This window comes from Heptranchias perlo, chromosome 41, assembly GCF_035084215.1.
Source record: "Heptranchias perlo isolate sHepPer1 chromosome 41, sHepPer1.hap1, whole genome shotgun sequence".
NCBI classification, from domain to species: Eukaryota; Metazoa; Chordata; class Chondrichthyes; order Hexanchiformes; family Hexanchidae; genus Heptranchias; species Heptranchias perlo.
The window spans coordinates 4,038,774-4,065,525 of NC_090365.1; the positions used below are offsets into that span (position 1 = coordinate 4,038,774).

General features: G+C 50.9%; 1 protein-coding gene across 3 annotated transcripts; it reads right to left on the reverse strand.

Annotated features, from left to right (window-relative positions):
- Window positions 1-451: 451 nt before the first annotated feature.
- si:ch211-11n16.2 (zinc finger FYVE domain-containing protein 1) lies at window positions 452-26,042 on the reverse strand. 3 transcript variants are annotated; one of them, XM_067974931.1, is made up of 11 exons: window positions 25,697-26,042; window positions 21,533-22,037; window positions 20,062-20,279; window positions 18,975-19,081; window positions 18,171-18,279; window positions 16,695-16,792; window positions 15,339-15,456; window positions 11,787-11,957; window positions 9,560-9,725; window positions 5,757-5,867; window positions 452-3,880 (listed from the first exon to the last, which is right to left on the reverse strand). In XM_067974931.1, exons 1-11 carry the CDS (start codon window positions 25,811-25,813, stop codon window positions 3,648-3,650), a joined length of 1,953 nt encoding a protein of 650 aa, XP_067831032.1. In that variant the 5' UTR covers window positions 25,814-26,042; the 3' UTR covers window positions 452-3,647. The 3 variants fall into 3 exon arrangements, with proteins under 3 accessions (XP_067831032.1, XP_067831031.1, XP_067831033.1); XM_067974930.1 differs by having other exon boundaries at window positions 9,545-9,725; XM_067974932.1 differs by lacking the exon at window positions 21,533-22,037 and having other exon boundaries at window positions 9,545-9,725; window positions 20,062-20,299; window positions 25,697-25,812.
- Between the last annotated feature and the right edge of the window lie 710 nt (window positions 26,043-26,752).

Sequence of the window (26,752 nt, forward strand, 5' to 3'; positions counted from 1 at the left end):
GAGTCAGAAGGTTGTGGGTTCAAGTCCCTGGTCCACTGAGACTGGAGTATAAAATCCAGACTGACGCTCCCAGCCCCAGTACTGAGGGGGTGCCGCACTGTCAGAGGTGCTGCACTGTCAGAGGTGCCGTCTTTGTTAAACCGGCTGCCCTCTCCAGTAAATGTAAAAGGTCCCATGGCAATATTTCGTAAGAGCAGGGGAGTTCTCCCTGCATGTTCTGGCCACTATTTATCCTGTCACTAAAATCTGGTCATTATCACATTGTTGTTTGTGGGATCTTGCTGTGCACAAATTGGCAGCCATGTTTCCTATATACAACAGTGACTGCACTTCAAAACTAAATCGGCCGTAAAGCACTTTGGGATGTCGTAAAAGGCAAGTCTTACTTTTTTTTTTTGACGGTCTCGAGACATGCAAGCTCATTTATACAAAACAGAGACCAAACTTCAAATTGTAGTCTCAGTTTTTAATGAGGCAGCAAAAACAGACACAATAATTCCAGTTTATTACAAGCAGCAGGTTATTAAAGTATAAAATCTCTCCTCATTCGATCACATTGACTGAACAGTAGTGTTAAGCATTTATCGATCATATACACAAGGTGAGTCAGTTCATTCCTCACTCAACACAATCCTCAGATATAATTATATAATACAATGTGAAAATCAATCACTTGTAAAAAAAAAAATTGTCTCCCTTTCCTTCTGAAGCCACTCACTCACCCCAGGGGTACTTTATCACGTCTTGGCTGGACTCCAATGCCTCAAACCATTCTCCGTGTGCGGTTTTGGCCAGTGAGAATCTGTAGGCTATTTGGCCACAGAAGGCATCACAACCCTGTCCTGACCAGCTGTCCGTGCATTCCAGGGGCCGGTGATCGGGACCGAGAATCCAGGATGCTGAGGTCAAGTTGCAGGGACCGTACCGCCAGCCCCGTCGAGCTCAGCTAATTTAGATCAGAGATTAAATGAGAGGCCACTCGGCCCAGGCCTGGGATATTCCTGGTCTACAGGCTCAGTAATGGCACCACACAGTTCAGTTAGGCACCGGGAGGAGCAGAGCCCAATCTCGCAGCATTTAAAGATCAAATTTCCCAGGTTAGTTAGTGGGCCTTCCTGTCATGTGGTATAAACTTGGAGCAACTTCCTGTTACAGGATAATCGGTCGGCAATTTTCTCGTGATCTATAGTGACAGTTGCCTTTTACCCATTTACATTAACCTCCCCTTCCCCAGCAGGACTCCCCTACGGGAGGATTGGCAGTGGACAAGAGGGGTGATGGGTTGAGTTAGACCAGTGATCCGACCCGAGACCAGATTGAACAATGGCTGCTGAAAACTGACATTCAACGGAGCCTCTCAAAACCCCAATTTTTATTGCAATGGGACTGCACTTTGACTTTAAAGGAGACAAAGTCCCTCTCAGGGAGACCCCAGGTTTTGGGTCAGGCCCAGCAAAGTTTCACCCACAGCGACCTGGTTGCTTGTTGCGTTGAGAACAAAAGCAAGGAGTTGACATCCAATTTGTAGAAGCCTTTGGTTAGGCCGCAGATGCAGTTCTGTGCACCACCACCTTCTCAGGAGGAAACTAGGGACGGGCAATAAATGCCGGCCTTGCCAGCGATGCCCACACCCCGAGAATGAATAAAAAATAAAGCATTGCATCTCAATCCCATTTCTCTCCCTCTCCCCAACACAATTTTCTCTCTTACTCTTCTGAACACTGAATCTTGCCTTGGGTGCAGCTCCAATGGTTGCCCAGCAGGGCCTCCTTCGTTTAGGAGCGTAGGCAATGAGTGTCAATGGGCTGCTCAACCGAGGGGTGCATCACAACTCATCACCAAGCCTGGTCCTGTTCTTGCTGGATAATCCGGGGCCAGAATCCTGGCCGACCGCTCCTCCCTTCCCCAAGCCGAAGGGTGCCAAGGCCAATCTCGGGAGCACCCTTACTACAAGGGGTACAGTAGTGTAGTGGTTATGTTACTGGACTAATAATCCATAGGCCACGAGTTCAAATCCCACCAGTTTTCGAATTTGAGTTCAGATTTTTTTTAAAAAATAAAGTGACCATGAAGCTGTCAGATTGTCGTAAAAACCCAACTGGTTCACTAACGTCCTTCAGGGAAGGAAACCTGCCGTCCTGACCCGGTCTGGGCCTATACGTGACTCCAGTCCCCACAGCAATATGGCTGACTCTTAACTGCCCTCAGAAGAGGCCGAGCGAGACCCACTCAGTTGTATCAAAAAAAAACCCCACCACCTTCTGGAGGGCAACTTAGGACAGGCAATAAATACCCGGCCTAGTCAGCGACATCCCGAGAATGAATTAAAACAAAGGGGACTGCTGTGGCTCAAGAAGACAGCCCACCAGAGGATGGGCAATAAATGCCCACATCCCAAATTAAAAAAAACAAAAATGTTGTACTCAGCTGGTAACCGAGTGAGATCAGATATTTCAGCACCAACCAGGGATCAACTCAGGTCCGTGTGACACAGAACCGCAGGATGCTACGATAACATGTATTTGCATCTGAATTAAAGGCGGGTGAGATATCCGCACTCCTTAAAATCCGGGTTTAAAAACTCTGACAACACGGCCGAGAGATTCCAGGGCTGGAGGCAGAACGAAAAGGGTCAAAGGGAGTTTGTGGGGGATGCGGATCTAGAATGGTGAGACAGACGCTCGGCTCCTCGGGCAATCGTCCATCGTTCTCCCGTCATTAACTGCTGCAGGACCAGCTTTCTAACTGCAGACGTTCCTCCCCCGGTCGCAGAAAACTGTTTTGACATCATTTCAATTTACTTCACGGAGCCCCCATGGGCCGTTCACATGGTTTATAGGTTCACGTCCCAAAAAAAACACAAAGGAGATTCTGAACTCCTGCTGTCTACCCCGTAGACCTCACCTGCGCCTAAAGGTAACGGGGTATAAAGGGTTACGGAACCAAGGCAGGTGGATGGAGTTAGGACACAGATCAGCCATGATCTAATAGAATGGCGGAACAGGCTCGAGGGGCTGAATGGCCTCCTCCTGTTCCTAGACCTATATATTTTCGATACTGGTTGAACGCTAACCTCTCTTTTTGGGGAGGGTGGGGGCAAGAAACTTTTCCCCTACCCCCCACCCTCCGAGACACAGCGACCTGACCGCTGCTCAACGACGCCTGTATTGAGGGTCGCCAACCCTCCAGGACTGGCCTGGAGTCTCCAGGAATCGCTGATTAATCTCCAGGACACTGCAGCGAGCAAACGCGGAAGAAAAACCATCGGGACGTTAAACAAAATTGTGGGGGGAGGTGGGCGTTTCGGCCGACCAACGGCGGGGGGGTGGGGGGGCGGGGCGGGGCGGTGAGAGCTACTGTGCAGGCCCTTCTAATCCGGGCCGAGTCACCACAAGAGTCCTAGACTACATACTGTGTTTATTCATGGGTATGGCTCACTATTCTGGAAGGGATGAGATCCAAGTGCGTCTAAGGGACATCTCCATCCGAAGCTCTCCCGGAATCTTGCGCCCGCGAAGCTGCCGCTCGAACCCCCTGCTTCAAGATCGAGGGGCTCGTTCTCGGCCGTCGCTCGCCCCCTTTCTGCCCCCCGCACACACACACACACACAAACACAAGGCTTCTTGTTTTCCCGTTTCTGTTTCGCTTCAAAGCTCCCCTTTCTTCTTGCTGCAGTCCAAGCAGACCCGAACGGGGTGATCCCAGCCCCGCGAGGGAACAGGCCTCACCTCCGGGGAGCACTGGCCGCAGAAGCCTTGCCCGCAGGCCCGACAGTGGTGCTTGGCTGTGGTGGGGGTGAAGGGCTTCTCGCAGCCGTGGCACTTGACGAGCTTGTGATCGGGCACCCAGTACTCTGGCCTCGCTGCATCCTTCACAAACCCTGGAAAGCAGCAACCGAACCAAAACAAAGCAAACCGTACGCATTAGCTAAATGACATCGGATTTACAGCACAGAAACAGGCCATTCGGCCCAACTGATCTATGCTGGTGTTTATGCTCCACACGAGCCTCCTCCCTCCCTACTTCATCTCACCCTATCAGCATATCCTTCTATTCCTTTCTCCCTCATGTATTTTATCTATCTTCCTCTTAAATGCATCTACACTATTCACCTCAATCACTCCTTGTGGGAGTGAGTTCCACATTCTCACCACTCTCTGGGTAAAGAAGTTTCTCCTGAATTCCCGATTGGATTTATTAGTGACTATCTTACAATTATGACCTCGAGTTCTGGTCTCCCCCACAAGTGGAAACATCTTCTCTACGTCTACCCTATCGAACCCCTTCATTATCTTAAAAGACCTCTAAGGTCACCCCAAAGCCTTTTCTTTTCTGGAGAAAAATGCCCCAGCCTCTTCAACCTTTCCTGATTTTTATAACCTCTCAGTTCTGGTATTAACCTAGTAAATCTTTTTTTGCACCTTCTGCAGTGCCTCTACATCCTTTTTATGACACATGGAGACCAGAGCTGTTGACAATAATCCAAGTGCGGTCTAACCAAGGTTCTGTACAAGTTTAACATAACTTCTCCGCTTTTCAATTCTATCCATCTAGAACTTAACCCCAGTACTTGGTTTGCGTTTTTTTTTAAATGGCCTTATTAACCTGTGTCGCTACTTTTAGTGATTTGTGTATCTGTACCCCCAGCTCCTCTACCCCTAATTATCCAATCAGTATGTGGCCTCCTTATTCTTCCTACCAAAAAGTAATATAATTTTACGTAAACGGGCAGCATGTCCTCTCCTTGCTAGGATATGGTTGCCATGGGCACCAGTCACCTCAGCCACTCTTTAATCAGTGAGACTAGACTATGAGCGTTGGCCGGCTATTCACATATGGAGGGCGTCACAACCAACCCCGGTTGCCGTCCTCGCCCAACATGCACGTTCACACTCTTCCAGGCCACGAGATAACGATCAGGGGGCCTGATTTTTCAAGCCCTCCCCCCCGCCACCCTCCCACCAGCGCTGAGGTAGACTGTGTGGTCCTGAATGGTGTCTTGACTGAGTCCAACTCAGCACCAAATCGGGACTTTGTGTCAGTTTGGCTCAGTATCTCAGCCAGGAGGCCATTTCCTCGCCGAGCCATCCTCCAGTTAGATACTCTCGTCCCGGTCAGCTGACCTGGCGTCCGGGGTCAGCACTTGAGCTGCTCCTGGTCACCATTGGGTCAAAGGGGTCATTACCCAAGAGAACTAGGGGCAGCTAGTTTCCCATCTGCTCCACCCCACCGTCTCGAGAAGACCAAAGGAATGGGAAGAAAAAGCGATGGGAGTTTTACCCTCAACATAGCTGACACTGACCCGGAGCTCAAACTCAGTGGGTGTCACTCTCGCCCCTGAGTCTGAAGGTCATGGGTTCAAATCCCACTCCCGAGACTTGAGCACATAATCCAGGCTGACACTCCCAGCGCAGCACTGAGGGAGCGCCGCACTGTCGGAGGTGCCGTTTCTCGCACGAAACGTTAAACCGAGACCCCGTCTGCCCTCTCACGTGAAAGATCCCACGGCCACTATTTCGAAGAAGAGCAGGGGAGTTCTCCTCTGGTGGCCTGGCCAATATTTATCCCTGAACCAATATCACTAAAACACAGATTATCTGGTCATTATCTCATTGGTGTTTGTGGGATCTTGCTGTGCACAAATAGCCTGCCGCGTTTCCTACATTACAACAGTGACTACACTTCAAAAAAGTACTTCATTGGCTGTGAAGCACTTTGGGACGTCCTGCACCATATAATACGGTTAATGTACTTACCGAGGGGATATTCCACTGCTGAAGTCATCACATCCAGAGTGCTTTGCGCTACTTCAGTAATCCTGCGAGCCAGTAATCCTTTCCCGTCTCTCGTTGCCTCGAGCTCTTTTCCTGCAAGTCAGTTCATTCACGTGAAAAGGAAGAAAGTAAGGTTCCAGTTTGAAGCAAAAAAGTCCGTTCATTTCAGGCAAAAGTTAGGTGAAGAAAGAGCAGAGTTTATAGAAGAGGCCGATCAGACTCCCCAAACCAACCCCACAGTGCCCGAAGTACAGCGCCCATCGATACCCAGTGTCTCCGCACCTCATCGGGTAACGTGAGGTCACTTCATCCACAGAACGTTTTGACTCCACCATTGGCGGCCGTGCCTTCAACCGCTGAATTCCCTCCCTAAACCTCTCCCCCTCTCCCCCTCTCTCTCCTCCTTTAAGATGCTCCTTAAAACCTACCTCTTTGAGCAAGCTTTTGGTCGCCTGTCCTAAAATCTCCTTATGTGGCTCGGTGGCAAATTTTGTTTGATAATCGCTCATGTGAAGCGCCTTGGGGACGTTTTACTACGTTAAAGGCGCTATATAAATGCAAGTTGTTGTTGTTGTTGTTCCCGGCACTTCGACCAGGAGTGTCCGACGCAGCAACCAGCGATGGGCGACCGCTTCCCTGTTATGTGAGACGCTATTTTCCGGCGTGGGGAAGGAGCAGGAACAACAACTTGCATTTATATAGCGCCTTTTAATGTAGTAAAACGCCCCAAGGCGCTTGACAGGAGCGATTATCAAACAAAAGTTTGAGACCGAGCCACATAAGGAGATATTAGGACCGGTGACCAAAAACTTGGTCAAAGAGGTAAGTTTTAAGGAGAGAGAGGCGGAGAGGTTTAGGGAGGGAATTCCAGAGCTTAGGGCCGAGGCAGCTGAAGGCACGGCCACCAATGGAGGGGGCGACGGAAATGGGGATGAACAAGAATCACTGGGCGAGGGGAGCGGGGAGAGGCGGTCAAGAAATTTTCTTTATACAGTGGCCCCTCCCTCATCTTAAGCTCTGCTCAGGCGCCTCAGCTGTATTATGGGGCAGTTCCCCCAATTTAAGTTACATGTATAGGCCTAATGAGCACAGCTCGCTGCCCACACTGAAGCCTATTTAGTGGTTGCCAACCCTCCAGGATTGCCCTGGAGTCTCCAGGAACTGAAGATTAATCTCCAGGACACTGCAGCGAACAAAACCCAAGAGACAATTCATAGGGACATTACAAAAATGGTTTGTTTGTTTCATTTTCTTTGAACACTTTCGTTTATTAGTTATAAAAAAGTATTGCTAATGGGTGTTTTACTGGGCGGTTGGAGGCAGGAGGTCATGTGATGAAACCTCCAGGAATATGTCCAACCAGAGTTGGCAACCCCGAGCGCACTGGGTGCCTCGGGCCCAGGCCTCGGTCCATTGCACCAACAGCACAGGAATGGAGCACCTGGTGTGATATTACAGCCCCCACAATAAATTCCTAAATTCACCATTGCACTGAGACACCTATAAACAGTCTGAACAATTAGACACCGAAACTGTACTGAAATGGAAACTTTGTGCCTCAAACCATAATTTTCAGTGACTTTTCAGCATGATGCTTTTGAAAACAGATTGTCAGTAACAACGGGAAAGAAACATCGACCAAAATGCTCCTTCCAAACCCGTTACCTCCACCACCTAGAGGGACAAGGGCAGCTGACACATGGGAACAACACCACCTCCAAGCCACACACCATCCCGACTTGGAAATATATCGCCGTTCCTTCATTGTCGCTGGGTCAAAACCCTGGAACTCCCTTCCTAACAGCACTGTGGGAGAACCGTCACCACACGGACTGCAGCAGTTCAAGAAGGCGGCTCACCACCACCTTCTCAAGGGGCAACTAGGGGACGAGCAATAAATGCCAGCCTTGCCAGTGACGCCCACATCCCTAGAATGAATTAAAGATGGGCGTGTAAAAGCAGGAACATGTGCAGGTACAACAGGAAAGGCAAAGTAGGGGGGACACCTTGTGAAAATGCCATTTGTTGCTATCCAACACAATCCCAGAAAGATTGCTCTTTCAAAGAGCCAGCACAGGCACGATGGGCCGAATGGCATCCTGCTGGGCTGCAAGGTTCTATGACGAAGGCGTTCATTCCCAGAATTTCAGGTGGGCCGGTGGGTTTAAGACTCTCCCATCGCATCCAGCAACCCAATAACCCAGTGATCTCCCTCTTGGGGCAATGACCAACACCACCCATGGCCGCCTCCTGTAACTGAAGGAAAGGATGAGCCATTTTTCGGTTCTTTCCCCAGCAGCCGTGATCTGGTATCTTGCTTCCACCAGTCACTGCTCCAACCAACGACACTGGTCAGTGCAGAGTTTCTCATTGAATCCAATCAATTGATTTGGTCATTTGATCAATGCACTTAGAGACTGCTCCACTTCATCAGTTGCATTCCGCATAGCTGCCAGCAAGTGTTGATCAGTCTCACAGCTTTAAGGACCCAACACCCTGTTCAACACTGAAGTGCTACCGAGTTCCTTGCACAGAGAGCGTTACAGAGCCTTGATGAATCAAATTCTCAGAAGAATAATTAGCAATCAACTGTCGGTACACAGCTCTGGCCCAGTGGATAGCCCTCTCACCTCTTAGTCATGGAGGTTGTGGGTTCGAGTCCCACTCCAGAGACTTGAGCATGTAATCCAGGCTGACGCTCCCAGTGCCAGTACTGAGGGAGTGCTGAGACCGTAAACCGAGGCCCCGTCTGCCCTCTCAGGTGGGCGTAAAAGATCCCACGGCCACTATTTTAAAGAAGAGCAGCTGAGTGCTCCCCTGGTGTCTTGGCCAATATTCATCCCTCAACCAAAATCACTAACAGATCTCATTGCCATTTATGGGATCTTGCTGTGCCCAAATTGGCTGCCATGTTACAAAAGTACATTGTGAAGCACCTTTGGGACATCCCAAGGCCGTGACAGAAAGCTTCTTTAAAATATTTCTACCAATCACCAAAACGTTGGTGTGTGTGACAAAACCAGTTTTATAGTTGAGCAAAATTGTCAGTGCAACGTAAGGTTGGATATCAATAGTATCATAACTGATATTATCATTTACAAAGGTTTCACGCTCGATCCCTGGCTGTGCTGAGTCAGGGCAGCAGCAGAGGCACTAAATCAGGCAGTGGTGCCCCTGTTTTACATGGAATTTCCAGCAGAGAAAGAGGCTGCAGGCACGGCCGCCAATGGTGGAGCAATGAAGAAAAAATCCGAGGCCAGAACTGGAGGAGCGCAGAGATCTCGGAGGGTTGCAGGGCTGGAGGAGGTCACAGAGATCAAACATGTCTGGATCAAACATTGAACCAGCTCCGGTTCAGGGAACTCCTGGAATGTGGCAAGTTGGAGGTAGATGTCCATGGAATTCCGGCCCTTGCAACTGAGAGGACCAAAAGGGTTCCATCGACCAGAGCTTGGGTTTCTTGCTGCCTTTCTTCGGAGTGAAGCCTTCTATTGCCCAGGAGAACTTTAGACAAGGTCCCCCTGAGGAGAAGCCATGGTCTTGAGATGGCTGCCTTCTCAAAATTGTCCGTGGCCCAATTCCACCTCAAGAGGGGGTTGCGATGACCTCACTGCTAATCAGGCTCATTGGGTCCACGGCAAGGTTGGGGGGGGGGGGTGGTGGTGGGGCTGTTGGGGAAGGGTCATCTCGAAGATATGCTGTGGATAAGGAGGCAGAGACACCCCACCCCCCTCAGCTTAACAACAGAGAGTGAAGTCAGTGACGATTACCTGTGCTGTTCCCACCTGTTCTGAAGCAAATGTTGCAGACTCTTACTGCGGTGTTGCCCCAGCCCCTCTCTGGGACGGGCATGCTCTTGGCAGAGCAGAGGTCACAGAACCCTTCTCCGCAGGATCGGCAGTGATGTCTTCGTTCTCCTTCTTCGAAAGCCTTCTTGCACTGATGGCATTCCTGCGAGGAACCAGGTTCTTACGTTAATGGGGAGTGAGTGTTGTACAAGGAGGCACACGACAGTCACCGAAACATGGATCGGATTAAGTTTGGGGCACGTTTGTTTAATTGGTTCGGTTTAGGATGAGTTTGGACTGGTTCTAAAAAGGGAGGCCGATAAGAGCTTTGTGTTGGAACGCCAGCGTGCAATAAAAGCAAGGGACGAGTCCCGATTTTCATCGCTCCACCATTGGCGGCCGTGCCTTCGGCTACCTGGGCCCTAAGCTCTGGAATTCCCTCCCTGAACCTCTCCGCCTCTCTCTCCTCCTTTAAGACGCTCCTTAAAACCCACCTCTTTGACCAAGCTTTTGGTCACCTGTCCTAATATCTCCTTGTGCGGCTCGGTGTCAAATTTTGACTGATAATCGCTGCTTGGGACGTTTTGCTACATTAAAAGGCGCTATATAAATGCAAGTTGTTGTTGTTGTCTGCTAGCCTTCCTAATCTTAGCCTTGCTGCAAATAGTGAGGGAGCAAGCAGAGGGTATCAATCACCTATCAACATGCCTCCTGGTCCCTGTCCAACAGCAGTATGGATGGGAGGGCAGGGAGTAAGTCATACAAAGCTCTGGTTAGACCCCATCTGGAGTACTGTGTTCAGTTCTGGGCACCGCACGTCAGGAAGGATATATTGGCCTTGGAGGGAGTGCAGCGTAGATTCACCAGAATGATACCGGGGTTAAATTAGGAGGAGTGATTACACAAACTGGGGTTGTATTCCCTGGAATTTAGAAGATTAAGAGGTGATTTGATAGAAGTTTTCGAGATATTAAGGGGAACTGATAGATTAGAGAGAAACTATTTCCACTGGTTGGGGAGTCCAGGACTAGGGGACATGGCCTAAAAATTAGAGCCAGGACTTTCAGGAGTGAAGTTAGAAAACATTTCTACACGCAAAGAGTGGGAGAAGTTTGGAACTCTCTTCCTCAAACGGCAGTCGATGCTCGCTCAGTTGTTAATTTTAAATCTGAGATTGATAGATTTTTGTTAAACAAAGGAAATTTATGGATATGGGGCTAAGGCGGGGATATGGAGTTAGGTCACAGATCAGCCATGATCTCATTGAATGGTGGAACAGGCTCGAGGGGCTAAATGGCCTCCTCCTGTTCCTATCTCCCCTCTCAGGGGAGAAGGTGGGACAAGATTCACACTCATAAACCTCGGCCTCCGGATCACGAATAGGCCAAAAGACCAGCCACATTTCTCCAGACAGTCTCAGTGATTTGGATCTAATGTGCTTGTCCCAAGATAGCTACAGAAGAGGATGGCCATTCGGCCCATCTTAGTCTCTCCACCCAGAAAGATCCCAAGGTCCACCCCATTGCAGCATCTTTTTAAAAAATGAATTAAGGGGATGTGGGCGTCACTAACAAGTGCTGCACCCTCTCCAAGGTGGTGATGTTTTTTAGATGCGGGCGGGCTGAGAGTCCTGTATCAGTGTCTCATAGTCATCAGGGAAAGAAAGAATGAAAAGAGCAAACTTGCATTTATATAGCGCCTTTCACAACCTCAGGACATCCCAAAATGCTTTACAGCCAATGAAGTACTTTCTTGAAGTGTAGCCACTGTTGTAATGTTGGAAACGCAGCAGCCAATTTGCGCACAGCAAGATCCCACAAACAGCAATGTGATAATGACCAGATAATCTGTTTTTTTTAGTGATGTTGGTTGAGGGATAAATATTGGCCCCAGGACAGTGGGGAGAACTCCCCGGCTCTTCTCCGAAATAGTGGCCGTGGGATCTTTTACATCAACCTGAGGGGGCAGACGGGGCCTTGGTTTAACATCTCACCTGAAAGACGGCGCCTCCGACAGTGCAGCACTCCCGCAGTACGGGCACTGTCGGAGTGTCGGCCTGGATTTTGTGCTCAAGTCTCTGGAGGGGGGACTTGAACCCACGACCGTCAGACTCCGAGGCGAGACACACAAGCTTCCCCCCCACTCAGGCCTGGGTTCCGGAGATTGATGACAATGATGGAATTCTATCTTTTTTTTTGTAAAAAGGGGTTGACTTAAAACTCACGGTGATCTGGGAGTTGGGCGTCCAATAGGCCGGAGCCACCTGATCGGTCAGCCAGGAAGTGACCGCCTTGGTTGGTCCAGTGCTGTATTCAGTAACCGACTGGATCATGCAGTTTACGCTGTCCAACACTCTCTGGGCCCCGTTGCTGTTGTCATTGAGGAAGGCCTCATTCTGAAACAAAGGGTTTCATCAATCAAAATGGCATTCATTATTTAAAGGCCACCTTAACACGTGAACATGGAAAGGCCGCCAATTCCCAAAGGCTGGCTCTCTGGTTTGAAGATGTCAACTTGCATTTACATTAGGTGGGATCCCAGGATTGATTTCTTTTGTTGATTGTCTGTTTTCCCCCCCTGAAAACTAGTAGCATAGCCGACAAAAAAAAGACTTGCATTGATGTAGCACCTCATCGTGTCTCTCAGAACCACCTCCAACCCACCTCTTCACCACTCTCTCGCCACCTTCTGAAAATCCATCTTTATAACCAAGTTTTCTGGAAGGGCTTCACATTAATTACTCTGAGGGGCGGTCGCCTTTACATAGAAAATACAACATGGAAACAGGCCATTCGACCCAACCAGTCCATGTTGTAATTATCCTCCACGATCCTAATCCCATATCTCTTTATCCCCCTACCTAACCCATTCTTAAACGTTGACATGGTCTCTGCTTCAGTCACTAAGTCTGGCCGTGTTTTCCATAGACTCATCACCCTCAAGGGGTAGGAGGGGAAGAGGGGGAGAGAGAGAGAGAGAGAGAAACAAGAGAGAGCAAGAGAAAGAACAGAGAGAGAGAGAAAAAAAAAGGACACGAGAGAGAAAAAAAAGAGAAATAGAGAGAAAGGAGAGCAGAGAAAAAGAGAAAGATGTTTGTAGATTATAAATTTTTGTTTGTGTCCCTCTCCTGGGGCCCAACATAAAAACAGCATTCAAGTTTCAATGCAGATAGTTTAGTGCCTGGTCCAGCTCTGTTGCCAGGCACCCTGGTGAACACACAGTGTGTTTGTCAGGTACTGGCCTCCTTGGGTTGTTCACAGACAGTTTGACACTTGTTCAGGCAATTCTCACACCTCACTCACCGCACTGCGTCCCACAGCCTGTCAGAACCCATCAGCGTCCAAAAGCAGGATGGATTAGAGGGGACATGAGGAAAAACTTTTTCTTAAACCCAGAGGGTGGTGGGTGTATGGAATTCGCTGCCTGAATTGGTGGTAGAGGCAGGGACCCTCAACTCTTTTAAAAAAAAGTACCTGGACCTGCACCTAAAGTGCTTTAAGCTGCAGGGCTACGGACCGGGTGCTGGAAGGTGGGATTAGAACGGGCACCTGGTTGTTCTTCGAGCCGGCACGGACACGACGGGCCGAATGGCCCCCTTCTGTGCTGTATCTTTTCTATGGTTCTAAGCAGCCTCAGAGATTGCCGCAGGCTGGAGTGCTGTTTGCCACTATCTCCCTCTCCCTCGCTGTGTGATTGAGACTCAGGCTGCGCTGTAGACTGGTCTGGTGCTCGCAGTGTGCAGAGACTGGGGAGAAGGTACAGGACAAGACGGAATTCCATGCCCCTTTTATACCCACACCAAATTCAACATCTGACTTCCACTTTTAGAAGGCAAGTGTCTTTATTGGTGACACTTGGTCCAGCTGGACTGGTGCCGAGGAATTTCCCAGAGTATTTTATTCCCTTATTGGCCTGGGCTTTTCGCCTCTCCCAGGAGATTTCATGCCCGGCTGGCCGAGAGAGCAAGCAAGAGCGAGCGACTAGCCAGGATGCTCCGACCATCCCGGTGTGTGGGGCAGGCTTGATGGACCAGCTGGTCTTTTCCTGCCCCTCAATGTACACGTACACACATGTGCACATGCACACGCACACGCTCACTGCTGGAGATATTGTGGATATTGCCGTGCAACTCAAGTAGAGCGGATAAAAGAAAGAAAGTTTTGCATGTCTGCCGTGCCTTTCACAACCTCAGGACGTCCTGAAGTGCTTTACGGCCAATGAAGTATTTTTAAAGTGTAGTCACTGTTGTAATGTAGGAAACGCAGCAGCAAATTTGCGCACAGCAAGATCCCACAAACAGCAATGTGATAAATGACCAGATAATCTGTTTTAGAGGTGTTGGTTGAGGGATAAATATTGGCTGGAACACCGGGGGAGAACTCCCTCTGCTCTTCTTCCAATAGTGGCCGTGTGATCTTTTACCTCCACCTGCGAGGGCAGACGGGGCCTCAGTTTAACGTCACGTCCGAAAGACGGCACCTTCGACAGTGCAGCACTCCCTCTGAACTCCGCTGGGAGAGTCAGCTTGGATTTTTGTGCTCAACTCTGAGATGAGGTAGGGGTGGGAGGGTGGGGGGCTCACAGAATCTGCCCTTCATTGTAATTGTGGGGCGAGTTCCAGTGCAGGGAGAACCCCAAACGATTGCACAGTCACTTCAAGTAGAAACAGTTCAATAATATAAAAAGGGGGCATCAGAAACTCTGAAGAAGGTTAATATTAATCATTTAATTTCGGCTGAGGGCCGTCACAACTCTGCCTGATTGTGTCCGCTCCTAACTCCTGATCCTCTGCACATTCCATAAGATGTGGAGATGCCGGTGATGGACTGGGGTTGACAATTGTAAACAATTTTACAACACCAAGTTATAGTCCAGCAATTTTATTTTAAATTCACAAGCTTTCGGAGGCTTCCTCCTTCGTCAGGTGAACCTGACGAAGGAGGAAGCCTCCGAAAGCTTGTGAATTTAAAATAAAATTGCTGGACTATAACTTGGTGTTGTAAAATTGTTTACAACATTCCATAAGAGACACTGGATAGCGATGAGGAGCAGGAATTGGGCAAAATATCCCCCCCCTTCCTTAAACAACAAACACTCACTGTCGAGACACGCCTGTAAAGAAACTTTTCCCTTTCATGAAACTCTGCTCCGTTGGTAACACTCTCGCCTCCGAGTCAGAAGGTCGTGGGTCTCAAAAAGTTGTGGGTTCGAATCCCACTCCAGAGACCCGGGCACATAATCCAGGCCGACACTCCCAGTGCAGTACTGAGGGGGTGCTGCACTGTCGGAGGTGCCGTCTTTTGGATAAAGATGTTTAACTGAGGCCTGATCAGGTGGATGTAAAAGATCACATGACGCTATTCAGAGGAGTGGGGTGTCCTGACCAACTATGCTCCTTCAAACAACGCCACCAAAAACCGACCAGCTGGTCATTTATCCCATTGCTGTTTGTGGGATCTTGCTGTGCGTAAATTGGCTGCCGCGTTTCCTTACATTACAACAGTGACTACACTTCAAAAGCACTTCATTGGCTGTAAAGCGCTTTGGGATGTCCTGAGGTTGTGAAAGGCACTGTATAAAAATGCAAATTCTTTCATTTCTTTGAGTGGGATGTCCAGAGTCCACGAAACCGCGCAGTGGCAGGAAAGAGCAGGAGAGGCACGGGGTCCGATAGGGCTGCCCAGCCCATACTGGGCCGTGGGAAAGCCCCTGGCCTGAGTAGCTCACTAACACCCCATGATGCTGCGCTAACTTTAACATTGTGTAGCAAACTCACCCCGAACCAGACGTGTTTTATCTCAGGCCGTACCACAGTCCTCTCTGGGTCTTGGTTCCCAGTCCAGTACTGTCTGCTGCGATAGATAATCCCACAGTTTGGACACTCCAGCACGTACCTAAGGAACAGAGTAAAACGCAGCACTCTATAAGCACAGCTGTTCATTGTCATTGAGTGGAGGGGTGTGATTTGGATCAAAGTTTTCAAGATATTAAGGGGAATTGATCGTGTCGATAGAGAAACTATTTCCGCTGGTTGGGGAGTCTAGGACTGGGGGACATAGCCTGAAAATTACAGCCAGGACTTTCAGGAGTGAAGTTAGGAAACACTTCAAAGGGTGGTAGAAGTTTGGAACTCTCTTCTGCCAATGGCAGTTGATGCTCGCTCAATTGTTAATTTTAAATCAGAGATTGATAAGATTTTTGTTAACCAAAGGTATTAAGGGTATATGGAGTTAGGTCATAGGTCAGCCTTGATCTCACCGAATGGCGGAACAGGCTCGAGGGGCTGAATGGCCTCCTCCTGTTCCTATGGTTACGACTATTTCCTCCCCCTCCATTTTTCTTCAGTATTATTGAGAAATTCAGGGCCGAGGCCCTAAAGCGCAGGACACCAGCACTGGACAGAGTGGGGGGAGAAGGCCAGGTATATCAGCCCTTTAAAACCAATGAAGTACTGTCACTGTTGTAAAGGCGGCAGCCGATTTGTGCACAGCAAGATCCCACAAACAGCAATGAGATAAATGACCAGGCAATCCATTATTTACTGCTGGTGGTTGAGGGATAAATATTGACCAGGACACAGACTCCCCTGTTCTTCGCAATAATGCCGTGGGATCTTTTACGTCCACCTGAGGGGGCAGACGGGGCCTCGGTTTAATGTCTCATCCGAAAGACGGCACCTCAGATAGTGCAGCACTCCCTCGGTACCGCCCCTCCGACCGCGCAGCGCTCCCTCGGTACCGTCCCTCCGACCCCCCGGCGCTCCCTCGGTACCGCCCCCCGACCGCGCGGCGCTCCCTCGGTACCGCCCCTCCGACCGCGCGGCGCTCCCTCAGTACCGCGCCCCCCGACCGCGCGGCGCTCCCTCGGTACCACGCCCCCCGACCGCGCGGCGCTCCCTCGGTACTGCACAAGGAGGAACAATGCTTCGATGGGGTATTCGGAACTTAGGAGGAACAAGAGGGGAACGTTCGAAGACGAGCAGGGGGAGTTCTCCTGAGGTGGTGAAAGGCACTATATAAATGCTAGTTCTTTCTTCTCTTTTTACACAACAGAACGATCGATCGGCCCGGGGTCCTGCTCTTCAGTCTCTCCCTGTGCAGCCGACCGTACCGATTACAGACCACTCACTCACCCAGACCAGGCATAGTTGGCGAGGCCGAACCACTGGCTGTCGGTGGAGGCGGAGGTTTTGGGGACGACCGTCACCTCCAGGCCTCGCTCGTAACACATCTGTACAAATTCAAAGAGAGAGGAATTTTCACAAGGGTTTAGAAGTTATCGCTGCCCCTTCCCCCCCTGCCGCTACTTCACACTCAGTCAGTCACACGGTCTGAAAACGCAGGGATCGGTTCAATAATGATGTCGGACCCCCTGATTGAGGACCCCCCGTCGAGGGGCTTCAGTTGTCACGTGATCTACCCCTCCCCCTTTCAGAGTGTCGAGGGCAAATCGGGGATTTGTCATGCCAATTATCTTAAATCTGTGTCCTCTGGTTACCGACCCTCCTGCCAGTAGAAACAATTCCTCCTCATTTAGTCTATCAAAACCCTCCATAATTTTGAACACCCCTATTAAACCTCTCCTTGATCGTCTCTGCACCAGGGGAAGGGAAAATAAAATCAGTCGGAATTCCTGCTCCTGAGCATTGCTGGAAAGTGTGTTGGGGGGAGTAGGGGTGTGGGGAAGAGGGGGGGGGGGGGCATGGGCTGAGATGACGATTGGACACTGCTGCGACGCCCCCTGCAGTGGAATAGCCAGCCGCCAATCACTCACTCAGTCAAGGTGGCAGATGGTCGCTGCTGTTTGGAAATCGTCGTCCTCAGGAAAAGGAGGTCGGGGGGGGGGGGAGTAAAGAGGGATACGTGTGGAAGGATGTGAAGGCCTTAGAGAGGGCGCAGAAAAGATTTACTGGCATGGTACCAGGGACGAGGGACTTCAGTTACGTGGAGAGACTGGAGAAGCTGGGGTTTGTTCTCCTTCGAGCAGAGAAGGTTGAAAGGAGATTTGATAGGTGTTCAAAATCATGAAGGGTTTGGGTAGAGCAAATAAGGAGAAACTGTTCCCATTGGCGGAAGGGTCGAGAACCAGAGGACACAGATTTAAGGCGATTGGCAAAAGAACCAAAGGCGACATGAGGAAAAACTTTTTTACGCAGCGAGTTGTTATGATCTGGAATGCGCTGCCCGAGGGGGGTGGAAGCAGATTCAATCGTGGCTTTCAAAAAGGAATTGGATAAATACTTGAAGGGAAACAACAGGGAAAGTGTGGGGGAGTGGGACTGACTGGATTGCTCTTACAAAGAGCCAGCTCGCGCTTGATGGGCCGAATGGCCTCCTTCTGTCCTGTAACCGTTCTATGACTCTAAATCAGTAAAGGGGAGGGGGGCAGAATCGTGCAATACTCTCCCCAATCTTTTATCTACCGACCCGCCCCCACTCAGGACTCATGGCCCGAGAGCAGTGGCCCATCGCCGCCACAGATCATGGGCTTTAACCCATAGCACTTTGCAGGACTCGGCTCAAGAGTGACGTTACCTGAAGCAGCAGCGCTGGGGCGGGGGGGAAGGGGGGGGGTGAGGGGAAAGAGAGTCAGCTCCAGCGACACTCACCCTGCAAATCAGCACCTTGTTGTTGTATTGATGCGAGTATCGGCAGCGGCCTCCAGCGAGGTGAGGGATATTGTCCTTCAGGTGGTTCATGCTGTTTTTACATCTTGCCCTTCAATAAAAGGAAGGTTTAGTAACGCTCCATTTTTAATTGACGTCAGCAAATGTTTGGTCTCTTTGGCCACTGGTTTAATGTGAGGTTCACACCGTGGGGGCAGCAGTGAGTCAGTAACGAGCTGGCCTGAATCTGGCCCCGTTTACATTGTGGAGTCAACCGAGAACCAGCGAGAGCACCGTGCCCCCCCCCGATACTCCATTATTCACGTACCTGGCTCCGTTGGTAGAGTCGTCCAGCTGGGCTCAGTCCTCCCTTTACCCAATGCTCTCACACTCTCTCGCTCTCACACACACACACACACACACGTGAGTGCTCTCTCTCACCCTCCGGGGGTCATTTTAAGCTTTTGCCGATGGTGTACAATGGACAATATCGAATTAGCCACTCACTGGACACCCGCTCGATTTCTCTTTCTATTGAAGTGAATACAAGGGAAATCGGCCAATCGTGGTGTATAACGGGTGGCCAATCGCGGTGCACGACCGGCCCCGCCAAACCGCGGTGCACGACCGGCTCGGCCAAACCGCGGTGTGTAACGGGCTGATGCCTCACGCAAGGCTTTGCCCTGTTGAATTCCGGCCGATAACCGAAGGGTGGAGAGCAGAGGTTCCACATAAAAAGACAGAAAGTTATTGATTCGTGATTCGTGCAAGTGTATCGCCGGCCTCGCGCGAGGGGGCGATGCTCACCCACAGCTGAGGCAGACGTCGGAACAGCTGAAGTATTCATCGGGAAAGAAGGAGCTGGTCGGGATTCGGTCGTCTGTTATCTCCCCATTGAATCTCATACTCAGGGCCTGCATCAAAACGGGAAACAATGAGTCTCTGAAAGCCAGAACTTGTACTCCTACAGCGACTCTCACAATCTCAAGACCTCCCAAAGCGCTTTTTTGAAGTGAAGTCACTGTTGTAATGTAGGAAATGCGGCAGCCAATTTGTGCACAGCAAGATCCCACAAACAGCAATGTGATAAATGACCAGTTAATCTGTTTTACTTTGGTGGTGTTGGTTGAGGGAGGAATATCGGCCGGGAATCCGGGGGGGGGGGGGGCGGAGAACTCCCCTGCTCTTCCTCGAATAGTACTGCGGGATGTTTTACATGCACCTGAACAGGTCTCGGTTTAACGTCTCATCCGAAAGGCGGCACTGTCGACAGTGCAGCACTCCCTCAGTACTGCATTGAAGAGTCGGCCTGGATTATGTGTTCAGGTCCTGGAGTGGGACTTGAACCCACGACCTTTGGACTCAAGAGCGTCAAGAGGCTCATCCAAATCTTCCTCCCCAGATCATTATCCGTACACGTCGCCTTTTCACTTAGACACCTGGAATGAAACTGCACGGAAGGAGGCCATTCGGTCCATCGTGCCTGTGCCAGCTCTTTGAAAGGGCTGTCCAATTAGTCCCACTCCCCAAGTTTCTCCCCTGTAACCCTGCAAATTAGTCCTCTTCAAGAATTTCCTTTTGAAAGTTATTATTGAATCTGCTCCCACCGCCCTTTCAGGCAGCGCATTCCAGATCAGAACAACTCGCTGCGTAAAAAAAATTCTCCTCCTCTCCCCCTCTGGCTCTTTTGCCAATTATCTTAAATCTGTGTCCTCTGGTTACCGACCCTCCTGCCACTGGAAACAGTTTCTCCTTATTTACTCTATCAAAACCCCTCAATTTTGAACAGCCCTGCAAATCTCACCCCCCCCCCCCGCCGCCCGTCCCGTCCCATTTCGAGTATTTTGTTCAATTCCTTGACCGTTTCGGTTTGTCCCTCCCTGCCCTGCGTTACCTTCAGCGCACTGTACACAATGGCGGGTGGTCTCGGAGAGCGGGTGGAAGTGTTGCGTGCCCTTCTGCGCACCGCCTGCAAGAACCCGGAGAAGTCAGTGGGTGGGGCAATGGTCCTTGTTCCCACGTACTCCACAGAGTTGAAGGCCTCCGTGCTCAAACCAAGCTCGTGGAACCTCTTCTGGAGCAATCGCTCCGCACCGCCTGGAGCCCGGGAGTCTAGAAAGTTAGCACAGAAACTAAACTCTTTGTTGAGGTCACTCTGTACATCTCAGGGGGGGGAGGGAGGGTGGCGGAGCCTCATTGCCCACCCCCCCCGGGGGGCAGGGGAGGGGAAATAGCTTCCTGCTCCTGCTCGCGATGTGGTGAATTGGCCGGGGCGAAGACAGAATTCGAGATGGGCGTGATGCCCACTGCAGTTGAATTGCCTGCCAACACTCACCGGCCGGGGTCACGCGTGGAGAATGGCCACTTGGACTGGAGGTGCTCCCAGGACCGGACCCCAGCCCCTTCAGGAGAGGAGGGGAGCAAAGCAGAAGCTTTAAAAAAAGACACAAAATTGATGTTGGACTTTGATACCTCGTCCCCGTGACATCACAGGAGAGCCCACCACAGTAAACGTGACATCAGCAACAACTGGGAGTGGAGATTATTCTTCCGGTAATCGTTTCAGATCAGAGATAACATGGTCACTCGCTTTGAGGGGCACCCAGATTAAGTGGGCTTAAGACCCTGTCTCATCTGGTGAGTGCCCCAGATTGTCTGACCCTTCCCCCCAATGTCTTAGAACTGGAAACTCACCAGGCAAAAAAGTCAACTTGTGATCAGATTCTGAGGCAGTTATCCCCCCCCTACCCCCCCAACTACTCCCTACCCCCCTACTCCCCCATACCCCCCACCACACACACATCCCACTGCCCCACCCACTCCCCCACTGCCCCCTACCCCCCCACTCCCCCACTGCCCCCTACCCACCCACTCCCCCCACTCCCCCTATCCCCCCACTCCCCCTATCCCCCCACTGCCCCATACCCCCCCACTGCCCCATACCCCCCCACTGCCCCATACCCCCCCACACACACCCCACTGCCCCACCCACTCCCCCACTGCCCCCTATCCCCCACACTGCCCCACTGCCCCCTACCCCCCCACTCCCCACCCCCACCCACACCCCCCATTTCCCCCTACCCCCACTCCCCATCCCCCCCACTCTCCCCTTTCCCCCACCCCTACTCCACTACCCCCTTACCCCACCCCCCACTCCCCCTACCCCCCCACACACCTCAACACCCCTCTCACCCCCATCACTCCCCCCTACACACCCTACCCCCACCCCACAAACCCCACCACCCCCCACAGTCCCACCACCCCCCCCCCCCCCAAACCCCATCTCGCACAGAGGTGAAAGGCCGGTGTCTAGCCCAGCGACCCCACCCCAACCCCAAACGGCAATCCCACTGCCCCAGTCTCACCGCTGCCCAGTAACTTCGTGTTCGAGGTCTCGTGAAAGATTACGACAGCCGGCCCGAGGCTGGAGAGCGGGACCTCCAGGCCGCAGCGATCGGACATGGCCCTCAGCTCGCCGGTGAAGTGCTTGAGGTAAGCCTGCGAGGCATTGCCCAGGAAGCGGAAGAGGTCGTTGTGCAGCCTCTCGGCCCGGGTACGGTAAATCACCACGTCGGAGACGGCCAGCACTTTCAGCAGCAGCCGCAGCCGCTGGCTCTGCTTGGCCGTGGCGCCCAGCAGGCCCTCGGTGTCCAGGACGATCAGGGAGAGCGAGGGGTCGAAGGCCGCCCACACCCCCACCGTGCAGGAATCCTGGGACTCCGAGGTGGGGAAAACCTCGCGGCCCTCGAAGAACGTGGCGTTTAAGGTGTGGGACTTGCCGTCGCCCGTGTTGCCAAAAATGGAAAGTACTTTGACAGCCTCCTCTCCGGTGGTCCCCAGTCGCTCCACAAAGCTGCCTTCATCCTCCACCTTTTGAACAAGAAGGCACGTTAACCCCCTTATCTCACATACACACTGCCGCCTTCATTAGTCAACCACCTCAACACCCTGACAACTTGTGCTTTTATCATAGTAAAACGCCCCAAGGAGCTTCTACAGGAGCAGGGTGGAGGCTGGTAATCGAGATGAGGAGAAATTTCTTCACTCGGAGGGTGGTGAACCTGTGGAATTCTCTACCACAGAAGGCAGTGGAGGCCAAGTCATTAAAGGAGATAGATATATTTCTTAATGCTAAAGGGATATGCGGGAACAGGGTATTGAGTTAGACGATCAGCCATGATAATTTTGAATGGCGGAGCAGGCCCGAAGGGCCGAATGGCCGACTCTTGCTCCTATTTTCTACGTTTCTTGCAATGATTGCCTCACCTCCTGGTCCTTGAAGCTTCTCCCCATCTCAACTCCCTCCAGGGCGGAGCAGCTCGCTCGATCAGCCCCCCCTCCACCCCACCGCCAATACGGGGCTCCATATCCATCCACCTCCCCCACCAATCTAGAGAACGCACTCCAGCCACTCAAAGTTATTTCGACGGCCTCCCCCTCCCTCGGTGACCTCAGCCACCAATGTCGTGGGAACTCTGTCCCCGCCAGGGTCCCCTCCAAGTCTCACGCCATCCCGACTTGGAGATATATCGGCCGTTCCTGGGTCAAAATCCTGGAACTCCCTGCCTAACAGCACTGTGGGAGAACCTTCACCACACGGACTGCAGCGGTTCAAGATGGCGGCTCACCACCACCTTCTCAAGGGGGAATTAGGGACGGGCAATAAACGTGACCTTTGCCAGCATGGCGTCATTTAATCACTGCCAATGTTGTGACCAGGATCTCAATAAAGGGGCAATAGTTGGTATTTTCAGACTGCGTCCATGTGAACTATGAGAAAAAAAAACCAATGGCGGACTTCCAGCATCTGCAGTATTTTGCTGCTGCAATTCTACATCGTGTCCCATCCAAAGTCATGTCTCGAGGGAGCAGCTTTCGAGCAGTATAACAGTAGGGCAGAGTACTGGTGGCGACTGTGACGGGAGCTACTGGAGATGCATTAAGAGAATCGGACAAGCAGTGTATCGCAGGTGAACGCAGGTTAAATTAACTGTGACTTTCCCAGTGTATTGCCACCAATTAAGTCCAGGAACAACACCCAAGAGTCACCTTGTCTTTGCTCCTGCACTTTATGACCAGCGGTGGCGTCCTGACCCATGGGATGGGCTTTCAATAATAAGAGAACCCAATGTAGAGCTTTCAAAAAGGGGGATTCCCCCAAAATGAAACATCTTACCAGGTAGTAAATGAGCCCAAAATCAGGGTGAGGTGTGGTCAGTATTACTAATGACGAGAGTCTGCACTTAGTGACTTACTTCATGCATGAAATGACGACATGACTGAAGCACAGGGTACGTCACCCGCACAGGTGTTAGCCCCATGTTACTAAAAATAAACAGAAGTGGTGTCACTGGCCGTATTTATTCTACTCTTGTCGATACATTATAAAAAGGACAAATCACACTTAATCCAGACCACGTTAATCTCGTGCGATACGTTGCTCGTGCGATGCTCTTAACTCAGGCTCTCAAACAGCCCCCCCACCGTAGCGATAGTTTATGTAGCAACAGAATTACATCCTAGTGTAATGTTTGAAAGATGCTCTTCTCCTGTGAAGCACCTTGGGACGTTTTACTACGTTAAAGGCCATACATAAATATCGTTACCGCCTCCTCTAACTCACTCTTCCCCAGGGTTTGAGAGTTTCACAGGATACAGTAGGGACGATTTTCCTGTCCTCCCCAGCCGGGAAATGCTAATTCCCTAGACACAAAGGGGCGGAGTCATGTCACCCTAGGACTCCGCCCTTTCATATAACCATGGGACCTCCCAGGCCCCCCGCGGGGTGGAAGGGGCCTGTGCCCTACAGTAGACCCAGGCTAAGGGTTGCATTGTTCATGATGGGGGGGGGAGGGGGCTGGTCCAGATCCTCCTGCCTCGTTGTCACATTCACTCGTTTGCAGGTCACTCGCTTTGAGGGGCGCCCAGATTAAGTGGGTCTTAGACCCTGCACTGATCCCCTCTCTTTTGGGAGATTAGCCAGGGGGAGGGGGCGCTGACGACCGGGGCCATTGCAGGCCTCCCAGACCTCTCTGTGGTGGACTTTCTCCCCCCCACTAAATGGTTAATTGTATGATTTATATCAATGAGTGATAATTGTATTCAGGTGCTGCCTATCGATTGGGGACTCTCTTGTATCCATTTATAGGAGGGAGCTTAGGTAGAGTGTGGCATGTTTAAGGGGAATAGAGGCTTGGAAGCAACTGAAGACCAGGCTCCAGTGTTCTATCCTTCACCACATGGCTATCCAATTTTAACATGAGACTCGTGGGGGTGGGGGTATGGCTTATTTGAAGCAACGCAAATGACCTGAACCCACAAATCCAGGCAGGGGTAAGTTAGGTCAAGTGCAGCACGCTTTATACAATTAATTACTTTTCAAGTGCAGTTACTGTTGTTCTGTAGGCATCTATAAAGAATGAAAGACTTGCATTTATATAGCACCTTTCATGACCTCAGGACGTCCCAAAGCGCTTTACAGCCAATGACATACTTTTGAAGTGTAGTCACTGTTGTAATGTTGGAAATGATGCAGCCAATTTGCGCACAGCAAGATCCCGCAAACAGCAATGTGATAACGACCAGACAATCTGTTTTAGTGATGTTGGTTGAGGGATAAATATTGGCCCCAGGACACTGGGGAGAACTCCCCTGCTCTTCTTGGAATAGTGGCCGTGGGATCTTTTACGTCCACCTGGGAGGGCAGACGGGGCCTCGGTTTAACGTCTCACCTCAAGACAGGCGAGAGTGCGACCACTGAGCCATGGCTGGCCCTTATAACAAACCCGTGCTGGCTGTCAATGATTAACCCGTGCATTTCCAAATGCCCATTAATTTTATCTTGAATTATGGATTCTAAGAGTTTGCTCCCAACTATAGTGACCCGGTTTATCCCCCTCTGGAACAGTATCTCAACATGTGGGGAAAACAGGCAACACAGAGTAGCATCCCACCATAGCAAAACAACGCAGAACGCTTAAAGAGACATTTCACAGTAAACAGAACTTCCCCTTTAAACAGCACAGTCCCTTTAACCGGACAACAATAAAGGCCAAGTCATCAAGACCAAAACCTCTTGCACAAACCAGCTGGATCGAAAGGCAGCGATCGCATTAACGGGGGTCGGGGATGTGCCGCCGCTTTGATAGAACGGGAGCCCAGGGTTTAGCAGTGCGGCTGTGGCCCGGAGGCCGGGGCCGGGGCCGGGGGCCGGGGGTGGGGGGAGATCCCCGCCCGCTCGCTCGGTGTAGCCAAGTTTCGAGTCAGCTGACGCGGCGCGGCCGGGAACTCACTCACTCACCCCCTCGATACAAAGTATCGATAGAGACAGAAACAAATTGTTACAATTGTAGCAGGGAAACCCCCCGGGTTGTTACATTCCCCGATCAATCCACAAACAGCGTCACCGTCTCTTTCATAAGGGCGATGTCGATTTCAGGTCATCCAGGAGGTAAGTTGCAGTGAAACCGACCAACGCTTCCCACAAAAGCTGGTCAATTCCACCCACTGATTCGGTTTCATTAATTTACCTGTAAGATTTCATTCTCGTCCACCAGCAGAAAACTTTTGGTCCTTTCGCCCGTTTGATTGTTGACACTCAGTTCTCCCATTTCTTTCAATAGTGACGAGGACATTTTCTTTTTCATTTCAGTTGTGTGTGTGTGTGTTTTTTTTTTGGCAACAAAGCCTTTTTTTTCAAATCATTTTCAAGCTCTCCCCATTTTGTCTCTTTCACGTACCTCCCCCCCCATAAAGCCTCGCAGGCAGCTGCTTAATAATTCAATCCACACAACAGCTTCCTCCCCGCCGCTGTATTTTCACAAATACTGACTGTACTGTGCTGCACATGAAGGAAGCCGAGGGAAAAAAAAATCCCCAGCAAATCAGCCTGCCCCGGTGTGTCATATGACACAGGACACTACTGCCTATTTTATACTGGGTCACCCTCCGAGTTCAAACGCCTGAATAAACCCCACCAGGGAAGTCCCGCTGTGTAAATGCTTATTTACAGCCTGACCCAATAAGTTTGTAAACTCTGTTACATACATATATATTCTATGTATAATTTTAATGATGTCTATAAAAGGTTTGTGGGGAAAAAAGACTTGCATTTCTATAGCGCCTTTCACGACCTCAGGACGTCCTAAAGCACTTTACAGCCCATTAAGTACTTTTTGAAGTGTAGCCACTGTTGTGATGTAGGAACCGCGGCAGCCAAATTGCGCACAGCAAGATCCCACAAACAGCAATGTGATTATATCCAGATAGTCTGTTTTAGTGATGTTGGTTGAGGGATAAATATTGGCCCAGGACACTGGGGGGAGCTCCCTTGCTCTCCTTCGAAATAGTGGCCGTGGGATCTTTTACGTCCATCTGAGTGGGCAGACGGGGCCTCGGTTTAACGTCTCATCTGAAAGACGGCACCTCTGACAGTGCAGCGCTCCCTCAGTGCAGCCCCTCTGACAGTGCAGCGCTCCCTCAGTGCAGCCCCTCTGACAGTGCAGCGCTCCCTCAGTGCAGCCCCTCTGACAGTGCAGCACTCCCTCAGTACTGGCACTGGGAGCGTCGGCCTGGATTTTGTGCTC